This window comes from Rhinoderma darwinii, chromosome 3 (assembly GCF_050947455.1).
Source record: "Rhinoderma darwinii isolate aRhiDar2 chromosome 3, aRhiDar2.hap1, whole genome shotgun sequence".
Lineage (NCBI taxonomy): Eukaryota > Metazoa > Chordata > Amphibia > Anura > Rhinodermatidae > Rhinoderma > Rhinoderma darwinii.
This window is the reverse complement of record NC_134689.1, coordinates 244,170,454-244,190,046: the sequence shown is the minus strand read 5'-3', so window position 1 is coordinate 244,190,046 and position 19,593 is coordinate 244,170,454. Positions and strand designations below refer to the sequence as shown.

The window sequence follows — 19,593 nt, the reverse complement described above, 5'->3', positions numbered from 1 at the left end:
TTCTCAAACTAGAGACTCTAATGTACTTGTCTTGTTGCTCAGTTGTGCAGCGGGGCCTCCCACTTCTCTTTCTACTCTGGTTAGAGCCTGTTTGTGCTGTCCTCTGAAGGGAGTAGTACACACCGTTGTAGGAAATCTTCAGTTTCTTGGCAATTTCTCGCATTGAATAGCCTTCATTTCTAAGAACAAGAATAGACTATCGAGTTTCACATGAAAGCTCTCTTTTCCTAGCCATTTCGAGATGTTTAATCGAACCCACAAATGTAATGCTCCAGATTCTCAACAGCAAAACTGTTCACAGCGGTGCTAACATAATTGCACAAGGGTTTTCAAGTGTTTTCTAATCATCCATTAGCCTTCTAACACAGTTAGCAAACACAATGTACCATTAGAGTGTATTTCTGATTAATTTAATGTTATCTTCATTGAAAAAATACTGTGCTTGTCTTGCAAAAATAAGGAAATTTCTAAGTGACCCTAAACGTTTGCACGGTAGTGTATGTTAGTTTATGGGGCCGTGCAGACTGTCCGTGAGTTTCACACAGCGTGTGTCCGCTGCGTAAAAACGACATGTCCTATATTTGTGCGTTGTTCGCGCATCACACACCCAATGAAGTCAATGGGTGCCTGAAAATCACGCGCAGCACAAGGAAGCACTTCCGTGTGACGCGCGTGATTCGCGCAACAGCAGTCAAAACTATGAATGAGAACAGAAAAGCACAACGTGCTTTTCTGTTTACAAACATACAAAGTGTCATAATGATGGCGGCTGCGCGAAAATCACGTAGCCACGCATCATACGGGGCTGACACACGGAGCTGTTAAGTACCTTTTGTGCGCGCAAAGGCTCTGTTCACACTGGCATCATGGCTTCAGTTTTTACAGAATCCACGACGGACATGACAGATCTGTTATGATCCATCATGTTCCGTTGTGATCCACCATTACTTTTTTTTTTTTTTTTTTACATTAATCGTGTAGATTTGGCGGGTTTCCATGAGGTGTCTAATTTTTATTTTTACTGGATACAATCTGACAGCATGCCTCACTATTCTGACCTTCAAAAAGCATCAGAAACCTGATGGAATAGAACTGCATTTGTGTCATACTCTTTACTTCTGGGGTTTGAGTATAGTTATGAACAGAAACCATAAAGCCAGCGTTACCAGAGCCTTAGGGTATGTGCACACACACTAATTACGTCCGTAATTGACGGACGTATTTCGGCCGCAAGTACCGGACCGAACACAGTGCAGGGAGCCGGGGCTCCTAGCATCATACTTATGTACGACGCTAGGAGTCCCTGCCTCGCTGCAGGACAACTGTCCCGTACTGAAAACATGATTACAGTACGGGACAGTTGTCCTGCAGCGAGGCAGGGACTCCTAGCATCGTACATAAGTATGATGCTAGGAGCCCGGCTCCCTGCACTGTGTTCGGTCCGGTACTTGCGGCCGAAATACGTCCGTCAATTACGGACGTAATTAGTGTGTGTGCACATACCCTTACACTATTTATAGTCAACCATCTTCCGTCTTGTCAGAATAGTCTGCGGCGATATTCTTGAAGTCAAAATAAAAAAACAAAAACCTGACAGACTCATTACAGGATTCACTGGTGTCCATTTGTTAATGGATCCGTCAAACCTGTCATGGCTCCGTTAAGACAGAAGCCATGATGTTAGCTAATGTGAACAGAGCTTATGGGTAATTATTTGAGAAAATGACCGATTATTTACACAGAATTAACCATTTAGAAGTAATCATAAGGATTACCAACAATTTCACTCAGATAAACATCATGATTCTTTACTGCCCTGGTCATATAACCTGCACATCCCATGCCCAGATCCGATGATAATGAGGGTGAATGTAACCTACCTATGAAGATCATTGAAACCTGCTCTCGAATGCCTGATTCAGATGAACGAGTGCAAACTCGGACGTGAAAAACGTTAGTTTTCCGCATCCACGTTTCACCCATGTGGGACCCGTTTTCATGAATACCTCCGTGGAAACGGACGAAAATAAAATATGTCCTATTTTTTCACGGGCCCTTCACACAGTTCGTTAAAACAACGTCACACGGATGAGATGCATGCTCGTATGAATAAGGCCTAAGGGTATATTCACATGAAGCAGATGTGTGGCAGAAATTTCTGTGACTGTCCCGTTTATCTGAATGGGGCTTGCAGAAATCCATCCACCTGTATAGGATGGATTTTTCAGCAGCAAATCTGCCACATGTGATTTTTTTCCCTTTCACATGGCAGTATAGACCTACACATAAAAAGTATAAAGGAAAGATTTGCGCCTCTTCCATATTTTGGACCCACTGAGGCCTTAGGCCCAGTTCAAACAGAGTTTTTTTCCACAAATTTTGATGCGGAAACTGCATCTGAATCAGCGGCAAAAAACATCCGAAGTCGCCGTTCCATTGATTTCAATGGGAGGCAGAGATGTTTTTTCATAGTGGTTTTTAGCCGCTCGCAATAAAAAAAAGTGCCATGCTCTTTCTTGCTGCGGTTCCACCTCTGACCTCCCATTGAAATCAATGGGAGGCAGAGAAAGCGTTTTTTGCCCACGGTGCTCAATGGCCGTGGGCAAAAAACGGCGCAATGATCGCAGCAAGAATTTGTGGGCATTTCAAAATCTGCCTCAAAATTCCCGAAGGAATTTTGAGGCAGATTTTTCTGCCTGCAAAAAAACTGTGTGAACAGGGCCTTAGGATATACAGAGTTTACGTGTGTTTTTTCACAGCAGATTTTTTTTGTACATTGTTACATAGTTCGTACGGTTGAAAAAAGACACATGCCCATCAAGTTCAACCAAGGGACGGGAAAAGGGGAAGTAAAATATTTCTACACATAGGAGCTTATATTTTTTTGTTCTAGGAAATTATCTAACCCTTTTTTAAAGCCATCTACTGTCCCTGCTGTGACCAGCTCCTGCGGTAGGCTATTCCATAGATTCACAGTTCTCACTGTAAAGAAGCCTTGTCGCCTCTGCAGCTTGAACCTTTTTTTCTCCGGACGGAGGGAGTGCCCCCTTGTTTTTTGAGGGGGTTTTACATGGAACAGGATTTCACCATATTTTTTGTATGTGCCATTAATATATTTATATAAGTTAATCATGTCCCCCCTTAGTCGTCTTTTTTCAAGGCTAAATAGGTTTAATTCTTTCAATCTTTCCTCATAACTTAAATTCTCCATGCCCCTTATTAGCTTCGTTGCTCTTCTTTGTATTTTTTCCAACTCCAGGGCATCCTTTCTATGAACTGGAGCCCAGAACTGAACTGCATATTCTAGATGAGGCCTCACTAATGCTTTGTAAAGTGACAATATTACATCCCTAGATGTATCATGGAGCTGCAGTATGATGGATTCTTGTTATGACTGAGGATGTCTTATATTTAACTTCTAGTGATTGATATCATGAAGTAATATGAACCTGATCCCTTCTCCCTCCGTCTGCCCTGTTCACATGTGACTTAAACAGAGTGAAGGCGTTTTTAATTATTGAATTAATTTTGCCTCAAAATATACAGATATGGAGCTGCAGTATGATGGATTCCTGCTATGGCTGTGGATGTCGTATATTTATACATACTTTGATTACTATTTTTTGATCGAACGCTGGTCTTTATTTTATTTTTTTTCACAGCAGAGATGATTGATTGCTGAGCATGCACAGCAGAGCTCTGTGATCGTAGCTGGAACCTGGAGTGTGGTGAAACTTTCCTCCTTCACTTTTCTATTGTAATAACAATGATTGATATATTATTGATGATGATGTATTAAAGATGTATTACACATTGTAGTTTTGCACGTTTTTGAAGATTATATAACTATTTGATGTATGTCATTAAGACTAATGTATGCTTCACCTGGGAGACCAGATTCACGATGTTCACTGGTTGGAATGGGCCATGTGATCATTTGTATTCACCCATTTATAACGATGTTTTTAGACATAATGTTAGGCTTGACAAAGACCCTTCACTCACTATGGGTCGAAACGTTGCTTGTCGTTTGTGGATGTCTTGACAATAAAACCACTTTGATGATTTGAAGACGTGTGCTGTTGTCCTACTACTTCTTTGGATATACATCGTGCTGGAGTTGGTTTGCCTGGCTTGACAGCGTGCACCGCACCATACTCGGGACTAGTGCTGCTTCAAAAATCTCCTTTTTTCTAATATTACATCCCTGTCCCGTGAGTCCATGCCCCTTTTAATACACGACAATATCTTGCTGGCCTTGGTACATTTTTGTACATTTCCCCCCAAAAAAATTCTGTGGGCAGCGGTCTATGGTGAAACATGAGAGCCTACATACACAGTGTTGTGCTTTGTGGCGTTTAGGTAGCACTTCAGGCAACTGTGGTGTTTTTCAAAATTGAGCATGCTTTAGGTATGGTGTTTTGTTTTTTTTTTGGCGCTTTCCCATTGGCTTCTCTATAGCACTTCAGAAACGCCAAGAAAAGTGAACGTCTCAAATAACACCAAGTTAAAACCGCCACTAAAAAGGCATGTTGCAGTTAAAAAATACTCCCGTTATTTCACGCGGTTTAAAACACGGAGGAGGCCTTAGCGCCCCTGAAGCCAGCAGGAAGACATTTCTCAAATTAAAAAGACAAGCATCATACCCCTTGAAATATCACATTTGTGTCCAAGCTGTTAACCCCTACAGAGCCACCCCACCCCCACAGGCGATCACATGGATGTATTTTACAGCTAGCCTGCAGCCGCCACTAGTAAGGACTACGGTAGCTGCATACATATTTACACCACTAGTAGTGCACATTTTAAGATTTAAAGTCTGTATCTGTTTATTAATTTCATTATGTATCTTTCTAGGAGTCAGAGCTCCATTTTTCTGAAACAGAATTCCAAACCCCCTGCATCTCGAGACAATAAGAGTGACATCATTAATTTCTGACTGTATGAAGCTCCATTTTAACTTGGTGTATGGATTATTTTTCATTTTTGCCTCACCTACTTGCTTGATGAGTATAGTGAAAACCTAATTTTAATTTTCCATTTTAAAGCCAAACAACTCAATCTATAAAGTGACAGGAAACACCTTTAAATAACAGTTGAGCTCTGCTACATCAGTCGCTACATATCAAATAGAATAGAACAACTATGCGCAGAGTTTTCCAAGTTCTATCACAGTATTAACCGCAAGAGCTGTATCCCAAACAACACGTAGACACGCAGCACATGATGTGTCACCGTTTGCGATTGGCCAGATAAAGCACACGCCCACGAACACGCCTTCTTACTCTGTGAACGCTTATGTTCTTATGTCGTGACGTCAATATTTTAATAGCGATCGCTGTGTTCTGATTGACCCTGAATGTGGCAGAGGGGCGGGGAAATGCTTCTGCATATTTAATTGGTTGATGGCTAAAGTATTGCACGCCCACTGGGCGGGGGAAGCCTAGGGCAGCCGCGCTGATTTGTGAACTATTTGAAACAAGGCGGAGTCCTCTGTTCATCCGGAAGTGCTGTGTTGCTGATGTGGCCGGAGGTGGAGCCGTAAACAAGGGATACGGGAAGAAATCTGTGCGATCGAAGCCGTACACGAGAACCCCTGTCAAGAGAAGAGTGGGGCATACGTCCGGGGAGAGGTAATGCCAGGGAGGGCACAGCTTCTGTTTGATATGTAATGCTGGCACAAGCCTTTTATGTTCTCCCTGACGATGCAGTACACTACCTTATATACCCTGGCACCCTGCTATGTGTAATGATGGCACTCTACTGCACTTCTACCTAAGTGACCACTATCCATATGACTGCCACTACATTACATGACCCTGTCACCTCTAACACTGGCACTGCCTGTACCTAGCACATTCATAGTGTTTGGGGGATGATGCTGCCCCCCATTCCTGTAGTAAAGCAGGTTAATACCACTCCCTAGTGCTCACCACAAGAGAACATTTTACTGCTGTGCCCCCACTATTATTGGTTTCCAGCTGGTCACCCCCAATAGTGGCATTCACTTCCATGATACCTGTTGTGCCCCCATCATTGCTACATAAACATGGCACTGATATCCATATAATGTCGCGCTGCGTCCGTAGACACAGCCTTTACCTAAAAATCCTATCCTGCTGACTTATTGCCACCTCTGTTCTAACTCCGGGCACTGCTACATCCTGGACATCCAGAAAATATAGTTGACTTTCCTTTATTCTCCTCTAACTTGTTACTTCACTAGTCCTCCCTGCCAAGCCCATTTATCTGGGTCAGAAGAGCTCGGAAAGTTTGACATCCTTAGTAGGGAAGCCCACCTTCCGTCCTGCCCGCTGTGCCATCCTCGTTGTTCTCTAGGGCTCATGCATATGTCCTTTATACGACGGTCATTAACCCTTAGAATTTCCCCTTAAAGTAAAGACATCCGTGTTAAACAAGTTCTTCAGTCTGTCAGGATTATAATAAAGAGAGTCTGTCACCCGAAATTGGCCTATCGCAGCAGCAGCACAGTAATATAGTGTCGCCTCATCTGAATATAAAGCCGTTTACGTTTTCCAGCTCTGTTGCAGCGATAATAACTTTATTCTTCATGTGCAATTGAGCTTTTTGGAGCAACGAGGACGACACCGTTTCTTCAAACTGCTCTGCCTTCTATCCCCAGTCCGTCCCTCCCTTCCTTCTTTGACAGTCAGGCAGTGTAGAAGATGTGATCACACCTGGCCCCATGAACGCGCCAGCGCCTTGGCTTCCGGATCGGCGCATGTGCAGTACAGTACCTGGATGTAGTGTGCCGTAATTGGCGCATGCGCAGTACAGCCGATGCAGTCAGTGTAACTTCAGTGCAGTACTGCGCATGCGCGAATTCGGTAGCGGAGGCGTGAGCATGCTCAGAGGAATACCGGGGCAGGCGTGATCACGGCTTCTACACTGCCTGACCCTGTCAATCAAAGAAGGGAGGGACGAACGTAATGGGGATAGAAGGTAGAGCAGTTTGGAGCAACGGTGACGCACTCGTTGCTCCAAAAAGCTAAATTGCACATGAAGAATAAAGTTCTCGCTGCAACGTAGCGACTCACCTGAAAAATTAAAACGGTGTTATATCCGGATGAGGCGACACTATATTACTGTGCTGCGGCTTTGATAGGCCAATTCCTGGTGACCACTCCCTTATAATAAGGACATTTCTGAATAGCATTTCTTTATCGGTTTAGTCATTAAAGTCTTTATAGCTGCAGTTACAGCTACCATGGGGTGTCACCCAGCTAAACTGACCTCCAAATCTGCCCCAGTCATGCAGCTAAATGTGAACAGAGACTATATCAGAAACATAACTAGTAATATTTGCCGTTTAGGAGTCTGGAAAAGCTGGGTGATGGTCCCTGTGGGAGCAATTATGTAAACAGCATGAATACGGGACAAGAGGTGACTGATAAGATCGTCATTCATGTGTTTTAGGCTGGATTCAGTTCGGAATGTTGAGCCGTCTTTCTGGCATTGCCAACACCGTGCTTCATGAGCTTTCTGGGGATGGCGATGGATCTGAAAACGCAAGGGAATCTGTGAGTAATAAGAGCGCAAGATGTGAGACGTAAACGTTAATAAAATATGCAACTAAAGACATGTTAGTTTCCTTGTGTAAGACCCCATTCACAACGCGTTTTTGCATCTTGTTATAAGGTACTGTTTGTTTTTTCTCTAAGATTCGAAAACCAGAATGCAGCATAATACCTTTCCTGTTGTATCCTGTTGCCATTTTATTGTACAAAAAGATAGGATTTGTCTGGACGGAAAAAAGGAGCCGGACTGGTTTTTCCGTTCTTAACACGTAGTGTAAACCTAGCCATATTCTACTGCTGTAGGTCACTCCAGCATAACTAGCAGTTCTCTAGTATAACATTGTCAGAATCACTACTGATCATACCTGGCATGGCTGGTGCACTTGAAAACTTCTTAGTAAATGCACCTCCGTGTGTAAATTCAAGTATCTAATGCTATTTATTCGCTTCGTTCACTTGCAGGCTGCACACTCCATTCATTTCAATGTGGGGCAGAATAGGAAGTGACTTATATTACTGCAGACCTTTACTTTCTCCCTGCTGAGACATTATTTAAAATCATTTTTATATATTACCCAAACAGAAAATTACTTATACATATTTTTTTCTTCTACGATTTTATTATTACAATTCTTTTTTTTATTTTACATTTTCAAAAATAAAGCCAGCAATACAAAATACAGCCAATTACCCAGCCTAGGAATTCCTCCCCACTTCTCGCACTATTAATCACTTCCACGCCATGAAGGGAGTGAGGGTCGGTGCTTCTTCTTTGCTGACTTCCCGCCGATGACGCTCTACATTGCCTTCGCAGAGTTTGGGGGGACAACAATTCCACTTCTAGACAACGTTCCAAGGGTCAGTTCACACACTTTTCTGACGCTGATATTGATGTGGAAACCACGTTGGAATCGGCACCAAAAAACTGCCCAAATCTCAATAGGAGGCAGGAAAAACCCACGTCGCCCCTTTATTTAGCGTTGTTTTTTTTTAATGAGGTTTTTTTCTCACGGTTTTTGCATTATGTATAAAAACGGCAGCAAAAAAATGCACAAGAAAAAAAGCCTGGTTGGTCTATAGAAATCGACAATCGCTCTGGGTGCTTCTTTGGATTCTCATTGTATTTGTAATTGGACATAGACAGAAGTTTGAACATGCTGCAAATCATCATGGTACAAAAATAAAAAATAAAAAAATATATATTTTTTTTCTTATCCAATGCCTTAAAGAGGCTCTGTCACCAGATGATCAAATCCCTATCTCCTATTGCATGTGATCGGCGCTGCAATGTAGATAACAGTAACGTGTTTTGTTTTTTTTTTTTGTTTTTGTTTTTTAAAACTATGATTTTTGGCCAAGTTATGAGCCATTTTATATTTATGCAAATGAGCCTTTCTAATGGACAACTGGGCGTGTTTTCTCGTATTTCCAACTGGGCGTGTATTGTGTTTGTAACATCTGGGCGTGTTTACTTGTTTTACTAGTTGGGCGTTGTGAATAGAAGTGTATGATGCTGACGAATCGGCATCATTCACTTCTCATCGTTACCACCCAGCTTCTGGCAGTGCACAGACACACAGTGTGTCCTCGCTCGTCCGACGCGATGAAGTTCCTATGGGAGGAAGTGACGTCACAGCGTGATCTCGCGAGGTCACGCTGTGTGTCTGTGCACTGCCAGAAGCTGGGTGGTAACGATGAGAAGTGAATGATGCTGATTCGTCAGCATCATACACTTCTATTCACAACGCCCAGCTAGTAAAACAAGTAAACACGCCCAGATGTGTACACACAATACACGCCCAGTTGGAAATAAGAGAAAACACGCCCAGTTGTCCATTAGAAAGGCTCATTTGCATAAATATAAAATTGCTCATAACTTGGCCAAAAATGATCGTTCTCTACATTGCAGCGCCGATCACATGCAATAGAAGATAGGGATTTGATCATCTGGTGACAGAGCCTCTTTAATAATACACCACTGAATTTGTGTAAAAATATGCTTGGAACAGTATATCTTTAAAGAGGACATGTCATCCTAACATGAAATAACAATGCTAGAGCAATTTTACTAAGAACTGCGATGTGCCGTTCCTATGCCATTACTCCTGGAAAACGATAAATGGGTGTTGGGGTATGTTCACGGTGTTTTCGGGGCTTAAACGCCTGAAAATGCTGAACGCCTACAAACATCTGCCTATTGATTTCAATGGGGAAAAACAACGTTTCGTTCAGACGGGGCGTTTTTTTTCGCGGCTGTTTGAAAAAACATTGCGTAAAAAGAAGCAGCGTGTCACTTCTTGAGCAATTTTTCATTGTCAATAGAAAAACTGCTCCAAAAAATGTTTGATGCTTTAAAAACGTCTGAAAATCAGAGGCTGTTTTTCCTTGAAAACAGCTCAGTTTTTTTTAAAGCCATTTTTACTTTAGCATGTGAATGTAGCCTTACTGTTCCCCTTGTCGATGGGTTATCTCTCTACACGGTCTGACAATTTCAGCACTGTTTGGACAGTGTCAGACTGTAGAGACACGCCCTATTGACAGGGGGAACAGTAACGCCCAGTTGTCTATTTATTCATGAGTTTCCAGGAGGAACAAAGGAACACCACATATGAGGAATTTAATGAAAATGTCAGGAGAGCTCACTTGATTTCTGTTTTAAGAGTAGAATTACTATACTATAATTGGAATTGTGCCTGATCCTGAAAATTAACCTGGGCACCGTCACAAGCATGCGTCGTCTTCTGTATACAGGACCCTGGACCAGATTCTGGAACAGGCGAGGGAATGTCCGAGGACCAGATGGAAAGATTGGCTCATTACGAGCAGTTGGTTGTGCAGCTAAAAGACTTGATCCAGCAAAAGGATGTGGAGCTACAGCACAAAGACACGGAACTTCAGCAGAAGGAAAGACAGATGAAGGTACAGACCTGTGCGGTTCTGTCAGTAATCTCTTGACAACAAAGTTCATCTTTTTTCTTCTATTGTTTAGATAAAGTCACCAGTACACTCATAATCTCAATAGATTGCAGCATGGCACGTAGCCCAAAGCCAGTCATACATGTTAGATTATAGGATGTGTCACGTTCTCAATACCATGCATTTATCTCATTGGAGCAGAAGGAAATCAGCAGCTGCCAGATACCTGGAACTGCTCATCTCTGGGGGAAACCAAACATATTGGACAAGAAAAATTAATCCTTTAAGATTCTTGTGTCCACTTGAGGGTCTGCCAGGCTTCATATATTAGATTGTCGGCATGTTCAGATCAAAGATTGCCGGGTTTATGACCAATTTAAGGATATGTTTGCAGAAACGTGTAGTGACGTGCAGCAGAAAATGTATTTACATAGAAGTGAATAGGGTTTTTTAAAAATCCTACTTGCTCTAAGCAGAAAAGAGCCTGGCTTTAGAAAACTGCTTCTTTTAATAAAATAAAAAAAGCTGCCGATTGTGGCATACTGTATATAGATGACCAGCCCGGTTTATCGGTCAGCCTGTCCTCCTTTATGGACTTGAATACGCACCTCATTTGAACTAAATATGCATGTTAAAGGGGTTCTGCAAGGACCAAAAATTTGTAGCAGAGTACTCACTGCAGTATGTGAGTACACTCGCTAATATACGTTCCGGTCCCCCGTCACGCTGATTCTGAGATTTTTATAGCACTGCCAGGGGACAAAGTCTAGTGGCACAGCCTTCTTTGATGACGATACGACTCTTCATCATGTGACCGGACCCACTGTACTCTATGTAATCCATGTATTACTGCTTGTACATAGAGTACAGCGGTGCTGGTCACATGAAGAAAAGTCGCATCGTCATCAAAGAAGACTGTGCAACTAGACTTCCGGTCCCCCGCCAGCTCTATAAAAATCAACTAAAATCTCAAAATCAGCCTGACGGGGGACCGGAATGTGTATTAGTGAGTAGTAACAGAGTACTCACTGCAGTATGAGAGTTCACTCACTAATACACATTCCGGTCCCCCGTCAGGCTGATTTTGAGATTTTAGTTGATTTTTATAGGGCTGGCGTGGGACCGGAAGTCTAGTTGCACAGTCTTCTTTGATGACAATGCGGCTCTTCATCATGTGACCGGACCGACTGTACTCTATGTACAAGCAGTAATACATGGATTACATAGAGTACAGCGGTGCTGGTCATATGAAGAAAAGTCGCATCGTCATCAAAGAAGACTGTGCAGCTAGACTTCCGGTCCCCCGCCAGCTCTATAAAAATCAACTAAAATCTCAAAATCAGCCTGACGGGGGACCGGAATGTGTATTAGTGAGTGAACTCTCATACTGCAGTGAGTACTCTGTTATTAATTTTTGGTCCCCACATAACCCCTTTAAGTGATAGGAACAAGTCCTATTAATCTTTTTAGACTCCTTAAAACTATAGCATTCAGAACGTAGTTCAAAAAGGCCTTATGGGAATACTGTTGTAGTGATAACTGATATCTGACAAATGACCTCTTTCTTATTCCAATGACTGGAGGGTATGGACATTTTCAATACACCACAAGGAAGCACACACCATATACTCTCACCTCTACTTCTAATTATTCCACAAATGGTATATTGGTTAGATTGAAGCGGTATATCTGTAAAAGTATAATGCACAAAAAAAAGAAGCATTATTATTTAAAAGAAGTTGCTTTGTATACATGTGTATATACCTTATTTAATAAAATAACGCATCACCTAGACTTGTAATATAAACTGACCTGACATCCAGTATCGCGTATAGTCAAAGCAAAGTTGTGCAAATAAATCCGTCATGCGTTGTTGACTCTCGCTTTTGTTTAGTTTTATTTTCCGCACATATCTACTTTACTTTCTCGCTCTATTCATATGATATCCTTTTTGCATTGTTTGCATATCCTGGAGCACGTTGTTTTCTAAAAAAAATAAATAGCTTGTCTCCTGGTTTGACGTCACATGTAAGAAATGACTGGTCCTTGCTGTGTTTTCGACTCTCCCTACCTTAATTCTAGTTGGAGTTATTGTCGTGTACTAAGTGTTGTTTCTTAGCGTGCTTATGTATGTAAGTTGTTTAATACTTTATACTATGGGGTTCCCAGCATGGTGAGGTTGGCCATTCTCTTAGGAGGTTTGGCACAAAAAGACTTGGCACCGTGTATATTCACACTACTACGTACTCCCTTCTAATGTAAGTTTGTGTATTTAGTCCGAACCAAATAAATCACATCATATAAGAGCAGTACATAAATTCAGTTTCTCAAATCTCTGCAAAACTTTTCAGGAAGAAGTCCATGAAACCACAAACTAAAGGCTTGTTTATACTGCCATGCTGTATTTTCTGCCTGTGTTCCCCCTTTATATATTGTTTTTGCCATAAATGTGAAATGGATCTTAAAGGATGAAAAAAGCAGCAAAGACCAACCTTAATCCTATGTGAAACTCTGAGTATACAGTGTGATTATGGAAGTGAGGAACGGTGTATAAAACAAACATTGAACAAACCAAGGCAACGTTGCACTTTTTTCAGTTAGCTGGCACCCTGGATGTTGAACACATAGTCATCTTTAGACAGCAGAGTTTTCCCCTATAAGGTGTAGTTGACAAAATAATTCATATCAGCCAAACCTTCGAATCCTCCAAAAAGATGAGACCCATCTGTAGACAGCACTGTTTCTGTGTTTTTGCCCCTCATCAGTACATAGTACTGGTTATCTAAATTACAAGCCTTAGACACAGTTTGGCATCTCATTCAGCTAACCTATAAACTGCTCTGTACTGATGAGGGGCCAGTACTCCGAAACTGTGCTGTCTACACATGGGTGTCTTTTTTTTTTTTTTTTTTTTTTTGGAGGAGTCTCTGGTTGGGCTATGAGTTAATTTGTATACCTGCTTCCCATAGAGCATTGCCTGTAAATAAGTCTACAAAAACCTGCTGGGTCTTCAATGAGAGCCACCCCCCACCCCCCCCACAAGGTGTAACTTGGAATGAAAACCTGTTAAAGCTCTGTCACCACATTATAAGTGCCCTATCTCCTACATAAGGAGATGGGCGCTATAATGTAGGTGACAGCAGTGATTTTTATTTTAAAAAACAATCTATTTTCACCACTTTATTAGCGATTTTTTAGATTTATTCTAATGAGTTTTTCAATGGACAACTTGGTGTGTTTTACTATTGACCAAGTGGGCGTTGTACAGGGGAGTGTATGATGCTGACCAATCAGCGTCATGCACTCCTCTCCATTCATTTAGTCAGCGCATAGGGATCCTTTTAGATCACTATGTGCTGTCTTATACTAACACATTAACGATACTGAAGTGTTTAGACAGTGAATAGACATTCCACGGGATGTCTATTCAGAATACCGACACTTCGTTAATGTTTCTGTGGTAGTTACAGCAGAGCAAGCGTAATCTCGCGAGATCACGCTGTAAATGACAGGCTGCAGCGAGATTACGCTTGCTCTGCTGTAACTACCACAGAAACATTAACGAAGTGTCGGGATTGTGAATAGACATCCCGTGGAATGTCTATTCACTGTCTAAAGCAGAAAATTACCACAGCACTGGACCACAAGTGGGTGCACGCCTCAATAGGACCGGATCCGTGGTCCCCAATATCAGATAGACAAAATAGACGAGGAGACAGCACTTCCAAAATATGTCAGCTTTTTAATCACCCGTGCGACGTTTCAGTCCAGCAGGACTTTTCTCAAGCATAGTGAACACAGCAGTACAGGAGTATTTAAGGACTCACAGAGTCAACAGTAATAAAAAATGTGATTAATACAAAAACAGTTTAAAAGGATCTGTGTATAATAAAGCAGTGTAATTTTAAATCACAATCAGACCACCTAGGTGCTTATGCATAGAACTATATAAGTTTTAAGGGACTGGTACATCAATAAGCAGTCCGAATAAACAAAAAATAATAATGAATAACAAACTCACCAAGTGTGTGTATAATCAAAAACGATTACAGGATATTGTATCAAGATGCCAGATGGAACTACTTCTAATGGATAACGGCGTCCTGGAAGTCCAGATATCCACGTGTATAGGTTGAATAACATTCTATACTTCCTGTATTCAAAATGTGCATACTCTCGCGAGACTATGCTAATTAGTTCCTGCACATGTGCAGTGCATCTAGTGACTGCACGGCGGCCATTTTGGAAAGTGGCAATGACGAACATTAGAGGAAAATAGGGAAAAATTGTCAGTATCATTTAAAAAGGGGGGGGGGGGGAAAGAATACTCTATAGGACAACTAGGAGTTAGGGACAATGATATACTGATCAGTATTAAATTGTAAAAAACAGCACACACATGCTAATGTATAAACATTCTGACAGGGTGTGTGTGTGAACCAATATCATTGAGTATATGTCCCACATAATCTCACAAAAAGTGTCTACTCCCACCAAAATGACAATATATATTTATATCCCTTGGCCTCATACGTATGGAAAAAATTATTATATCTAGCCACACATGTTTCACAAATATGGTCGCCACAGGAAGAAATGTATTCGCAGGATTCCGAAAACCAGAGAAAGCAGTCCATTCAACAAATCGAATCTGTAATAATAATAAAAAAATATGTATATGTATATATAGTAATAAGACATCATTAAGAATGTGTTCAATTCACATAAAAAGAGATGATGCATAAAAAAATCAAGCAAGGTACATAAGGGAAAAATACGTTACAATATATGACATACTTAAGTGACTACACCGACTTTAAAATCAATGTTCAAACCATGTGGGGCAAGGCAATTTAACTTGAAAATCCATTCAAGTTCTCTCCGTTTGAGTCTGGAGACCCTGTCCCCACCCCTACGGTGTAGGGGAATATGGTCAATGATCCAAAATTTAAGGTCGCTGACCACATGCCCCGCTGATACAAAATGTGCGGACACTGGGAGATCCAATTTTTTAGTTCTAATAGTCGATCTATGTTTATTAAGACGAGCCCGACATTCCTGGGTAGTCTCCCCCACATATAGCAACTTGCATGGACACTGTAAAACATAAATGACATGAGATGATGCACATGTCAGAAAATGTTTAATGGGGTAAGTCTTGCCATTAGTCGGATGAACCAACGTGTTCCCTTTAATCATATTATTGCAATTGACGCAATTAAGACACGGGAAACATCCCAATTTTTTGGGAGCCAGAGTCAACTGGCGGTTCATTTGAAAGGATCCGACATCAGCATGAACAAGACGATCCCTTAGATTTTTTTGTCGTCTAAATGCCATCCTAGGAGGACAACCAAATTCAGGACCAGATTTAGTAAGATTTGTAAAAATATGCCACTCCTGGCGAATAATACTAGAAACTCTATTACTAATATCTGAATATGTAGAGACAAAAGTTAATCTATCAGATGATTCTCGTCTATGTGGTATAAGCAATTCTTCCCTAGTGATGGTTTGAACTCTGTCCCTCTGTTTTTGTAAGAGGGACAAAGGATATTTACGTCTGGCAAATTTGTCACTCATTTCATCTAAACGTAGTGTAAGTTGTTGGGGTTCAGTCACTATACGTTTAACCCTTAACATCTGACTAAAAGGTAAGGACTGTACCATTCGGCGGGGATGTTGACTATCGTATCGCAATAAACTGTTGCGATCAGTCACTTTGTTGTAAAGATCAGTAATTAACTTGTCACCCTCCCTATAAACTAGGGTATCCAAAAAATGTAGGTGTGTAGTTGATGATTCCATCGTAAATTTTATGTCATCATCGATGGAATTAAGGAACCCAAAAAAGTCTTCCAATTGTGACGTATTACCGGTCCAAATCACGAACACATCGTCTATGTACCTCCACCACCTCAGAACATGGCTGAAGTGGTGGGATACATAGACGTGGCGCTCCTCGAGGGCCGCCATGAACATGTTGGCATATGTGGGAGCCACATTCGAGCCCATGGCGGTCCCCCTCCTCTGAACATAGAAGGAGTCAGCAAACAGAAAATAATTTTCCGTGAGAATCACCTCCAAGAGGTCCATCAAAAATTGTATGCCTTCAGCCGAGTGTTCTGACCTCCCCAGGGCGTCCTTCACTACACTAAGACCCCGGCTATGGTTAATGGATGTATATAAATTACAGACGTCAAAAGACACCAAAATGATCTCACTACTCAGGGAAATGTGTGTTAATTTCACTATAAAATCAGATGTATCCTGTATATATGATGACGCTGAAATGGCATACACTCTAAGTATCTTATCCAAGAATATTGCTATAGGGTTAAAGATAGAATCTCTCCCCGAAACTATAGGACGTCCTGGGGGTTTATTTAGACACTTATGGATCTTGGGAAGACAGTAGATGACAGGAGTAACTGGATGTGTAACGACAAGGAATTCTGACAACTCTTTATCAATAATCCCTACTGACAAAGCCTGTGAGAGAATATGTGTGATCCTATTTTGGATCCTGAACTTGGGGTCACCCGAGACCTTTGTGTATACATTAATGTCATGAACTTGGCCTCTGATTTCATCCAAGTATAGCGACGTATCCATGACGACCAAGGCCCCGCCTTTGTCGGCCGGTTTGATCGTCAGGGACACGTCACCAGACAGGTCCTTCAAAGCACTCAATTCGGCACTGGTTAAATTAGGGTGAAACAATGACGATTCACCCAACTCATCACGAAGTTTGTTTACTTTTTGTTTGACTATACTTGTAAATGCATCTATAATTGGTTCACAGACATATGGTTGCCAAACTGATTTTTTAAAAAGCCCTACTTTATTCAACGCAAATTCACATTGTGCCCCACTACCCTGAGGCATACTATGGGTGCCAAAAAAATGTTTCAATTTTATCCTGCGGAAAAAGGCATATAAATCTAGTTCTAACTGGAACCAGTCTATTTTAGACGCGGGGCAAAAAGACAATCCCTTGTTCAACAACTTTAACTCAGTGTCGGATAGAGGACGTGAGGAGATATTTACCGCAAGTGATTCTAATTGGCTTTCTTCTCCTTGCCACGTGCCGACTGCCATTGACGTCTGGTTCTCTCCGGTCTTGGTTTTGTACCTCCTCCTATGTTTGCGCCCTCCTCTTCTTGTGCGTCCATGGTTCCCCCTAAAAAAGAATCTGGAACTTCCATGGGGTCACCAAATGTAGACTGTAGGCGTCTCCTGTTCTGAGGGGCTCCCTTGCCATATATTGCCCCTGTCGTATTTCTGGGCTCCTTCTGCCAGTTATAAATCCTCCCATCAGCATAATCTTCAACATCACGTATCCATTTCAATCTTTTAGTGTTCTCCAGATGCGATCTAAATTTGCCAAAGGATTCCCTAGCACCATCCTTGTATTTCTGCAACTCATCTGTTGATAACAAGGATGCCAATGATGTATCGAGGTCAAGAATCCGGGCATTGACACTCCGTAATTCTATTTGCAAAAATTCTATGTTAAGTAGGATGATATCACGGGAATATCTATTAGATATCTGACGGAAGCGCTGGCAGAAGTCCGCATTATTAGGAAAAAGGTTGGGTGTCAAGCTTGATCTCATTCCCCGGGGTATACGATCCGCTTTAAAGTATTCCCCCAAAGTCACCAAATGCAGATAGGTGGTAATCGCTCGCTTAGACTCCATCTCCCATTTTCTTTTAACATGGTCAACAGATGGGGCACAAAGGAAAGACACATCACCTGAAATACCCTGCATGATCCTGTCAACATCATCATCCGTATATGCAAATACTGTGGGTGACGATTCCATATTCAAAAGCTTGAAAGATAGCTCAAATGGCCAAATAAGTCCGTGCAAAGTGGATGGGATCAGATATATCCAAAGCAGAAAATTACCACAGCACTGGACCACAAGTGGGTGCACGCCTCAATAGGACCGGATCCGTGGTCCCCAATATCAGATAGACAAAATAGACGAGGAGACAGCACTTCCAAAATATGTCAGCTTTTTAATCACCCGTGCGACGTTTCAGTCCAGCAGGACTTTTCTCAAGCATAGTGAACACAGCAGTACAGGAGTATTTAAGGACTCACAGAGTCAACAGTAATAAAAAATGTGATTAATACAAAAACAGTTTAAAAGGATCTGTGTATAATAAAGCAGTGTAATTTTAAATCACAATCAGACCACCTAGGTGCTTATGCATAGAACTATATAAGTTTTAAGGGACTGGTACATCAATAAGCAGTCCGAATAAACAAAAAATAATAATGAATAACAAACTCACCAAGTGTGTGTATAATCAAAAACGATTACAGGATATTGTATCAAGATGCCAGATGGAACTACTTCTAATGGATAACGGCGTCCTGGAAGTCCAGATATCCACGTGTATAGGTTGAATAACATTCTATACTTCCTGTATTCAAAATGTGCATACTCTCGCGAGACTATGCTAATTAGTTCCTGCACATGTGCAGTGCATCTAGTGACTGCACGGCGGCCATTTTGGAAAGTGGCAATGACGAACATTAGAGGAAAATAGGGAAAAATTGTCAGAGGCGTGCACCCACTTGTGGTCCAGTGCTGTGGTAATTTTCTGCTTTGGATATATCTGATCCCATCCACTTTGCACGGACTTATTTGGCCATTTGAGCTATCTTTCAAGCTTTTGAATATGGAATCGTCACCCACAGTATTTGCATATACGGATGATGATGTTGACAGGATCATGCAGGGTATTTCAGGTGATGTGTCTTTCCTTTGTGCCCCATCTGTTGACCATGTTAAAAGAAAATGGGAGATGGAGTCTAAGCGAGCGATTACCACCTATCTGCATTTGGTGACTTTGGGGGAATACTTTAAAGCGGATCGTATACCCCGGGGAATGAGATCAAGCTTGACACCCAACCTTTTTCCTAATAATGCGGACTTCTGCCAGCGCTTCCGTCAGATATCTAATAGATATTCCCGTGATATCATCCTACTTAACATAGAATTTTTGCAAATAGAATTACGGAGTGTCAATGCCCGGATTCTTGACCTCGATACATCATTGGCATCCTTGTTATCAACAGATGAGTTGCAGAAATACAAGGATGGTGCTAGGGAATCCTTTG

The 19,593-nt window shown here is 41.6% G+C and overlaps 1 protein-coding gene and 1 long non-coding RNA gene across 3 annotated transcripts in view; one reads left to right on the top strand and one right to left on the bottom strand.

The window, feature by feature from the left end:
• The first annotated feature begins 5,288 nt into the window (after positions 1-5,288).
• GOLGB1 (golgin B1) overlaps positions 5,289-19,593 on the top strand; it is a 49,653-nt gene continuing 35,348 nt past the window's right edge. The window contains exons 1-3 of one of the 2 annotated variants that reach the window (XM_075857624.1): positions 5,289-5,633; positions 7,438-7,541; positions 10,290-10,457. In XM_075857624.1, coding sequence (XP_075713739.1) covers positions 7,455-7,541; positions 10,290-10,457 — 255 coding nt within the window. In that variant the 5' untranslated portion in view covers positions 5,289-5,633; positions 7,438-7,454. The remainder of the gene's footprint in view (positions 5,634-7,437; positions 7,542-10,289; positions 10,458-19,593) is intronic. The other variant, XM_075857623.1, reaches the window with a different exon arrangement.
• On the bottom strand, positions 14,919-19,012 carry LOC142749510 (uncharacterized). Its single transcript, XR_012882426.1, has 3 exons — positions 18,762-19,012; positions 17,505-17,883; positions 14,919-15,105 (listed from the first exon to the last, which is right to left on the bottom strand). It is a non-coding gene; the product is annotated as an uncharacterized LOC142749510 (long non-coding RNA).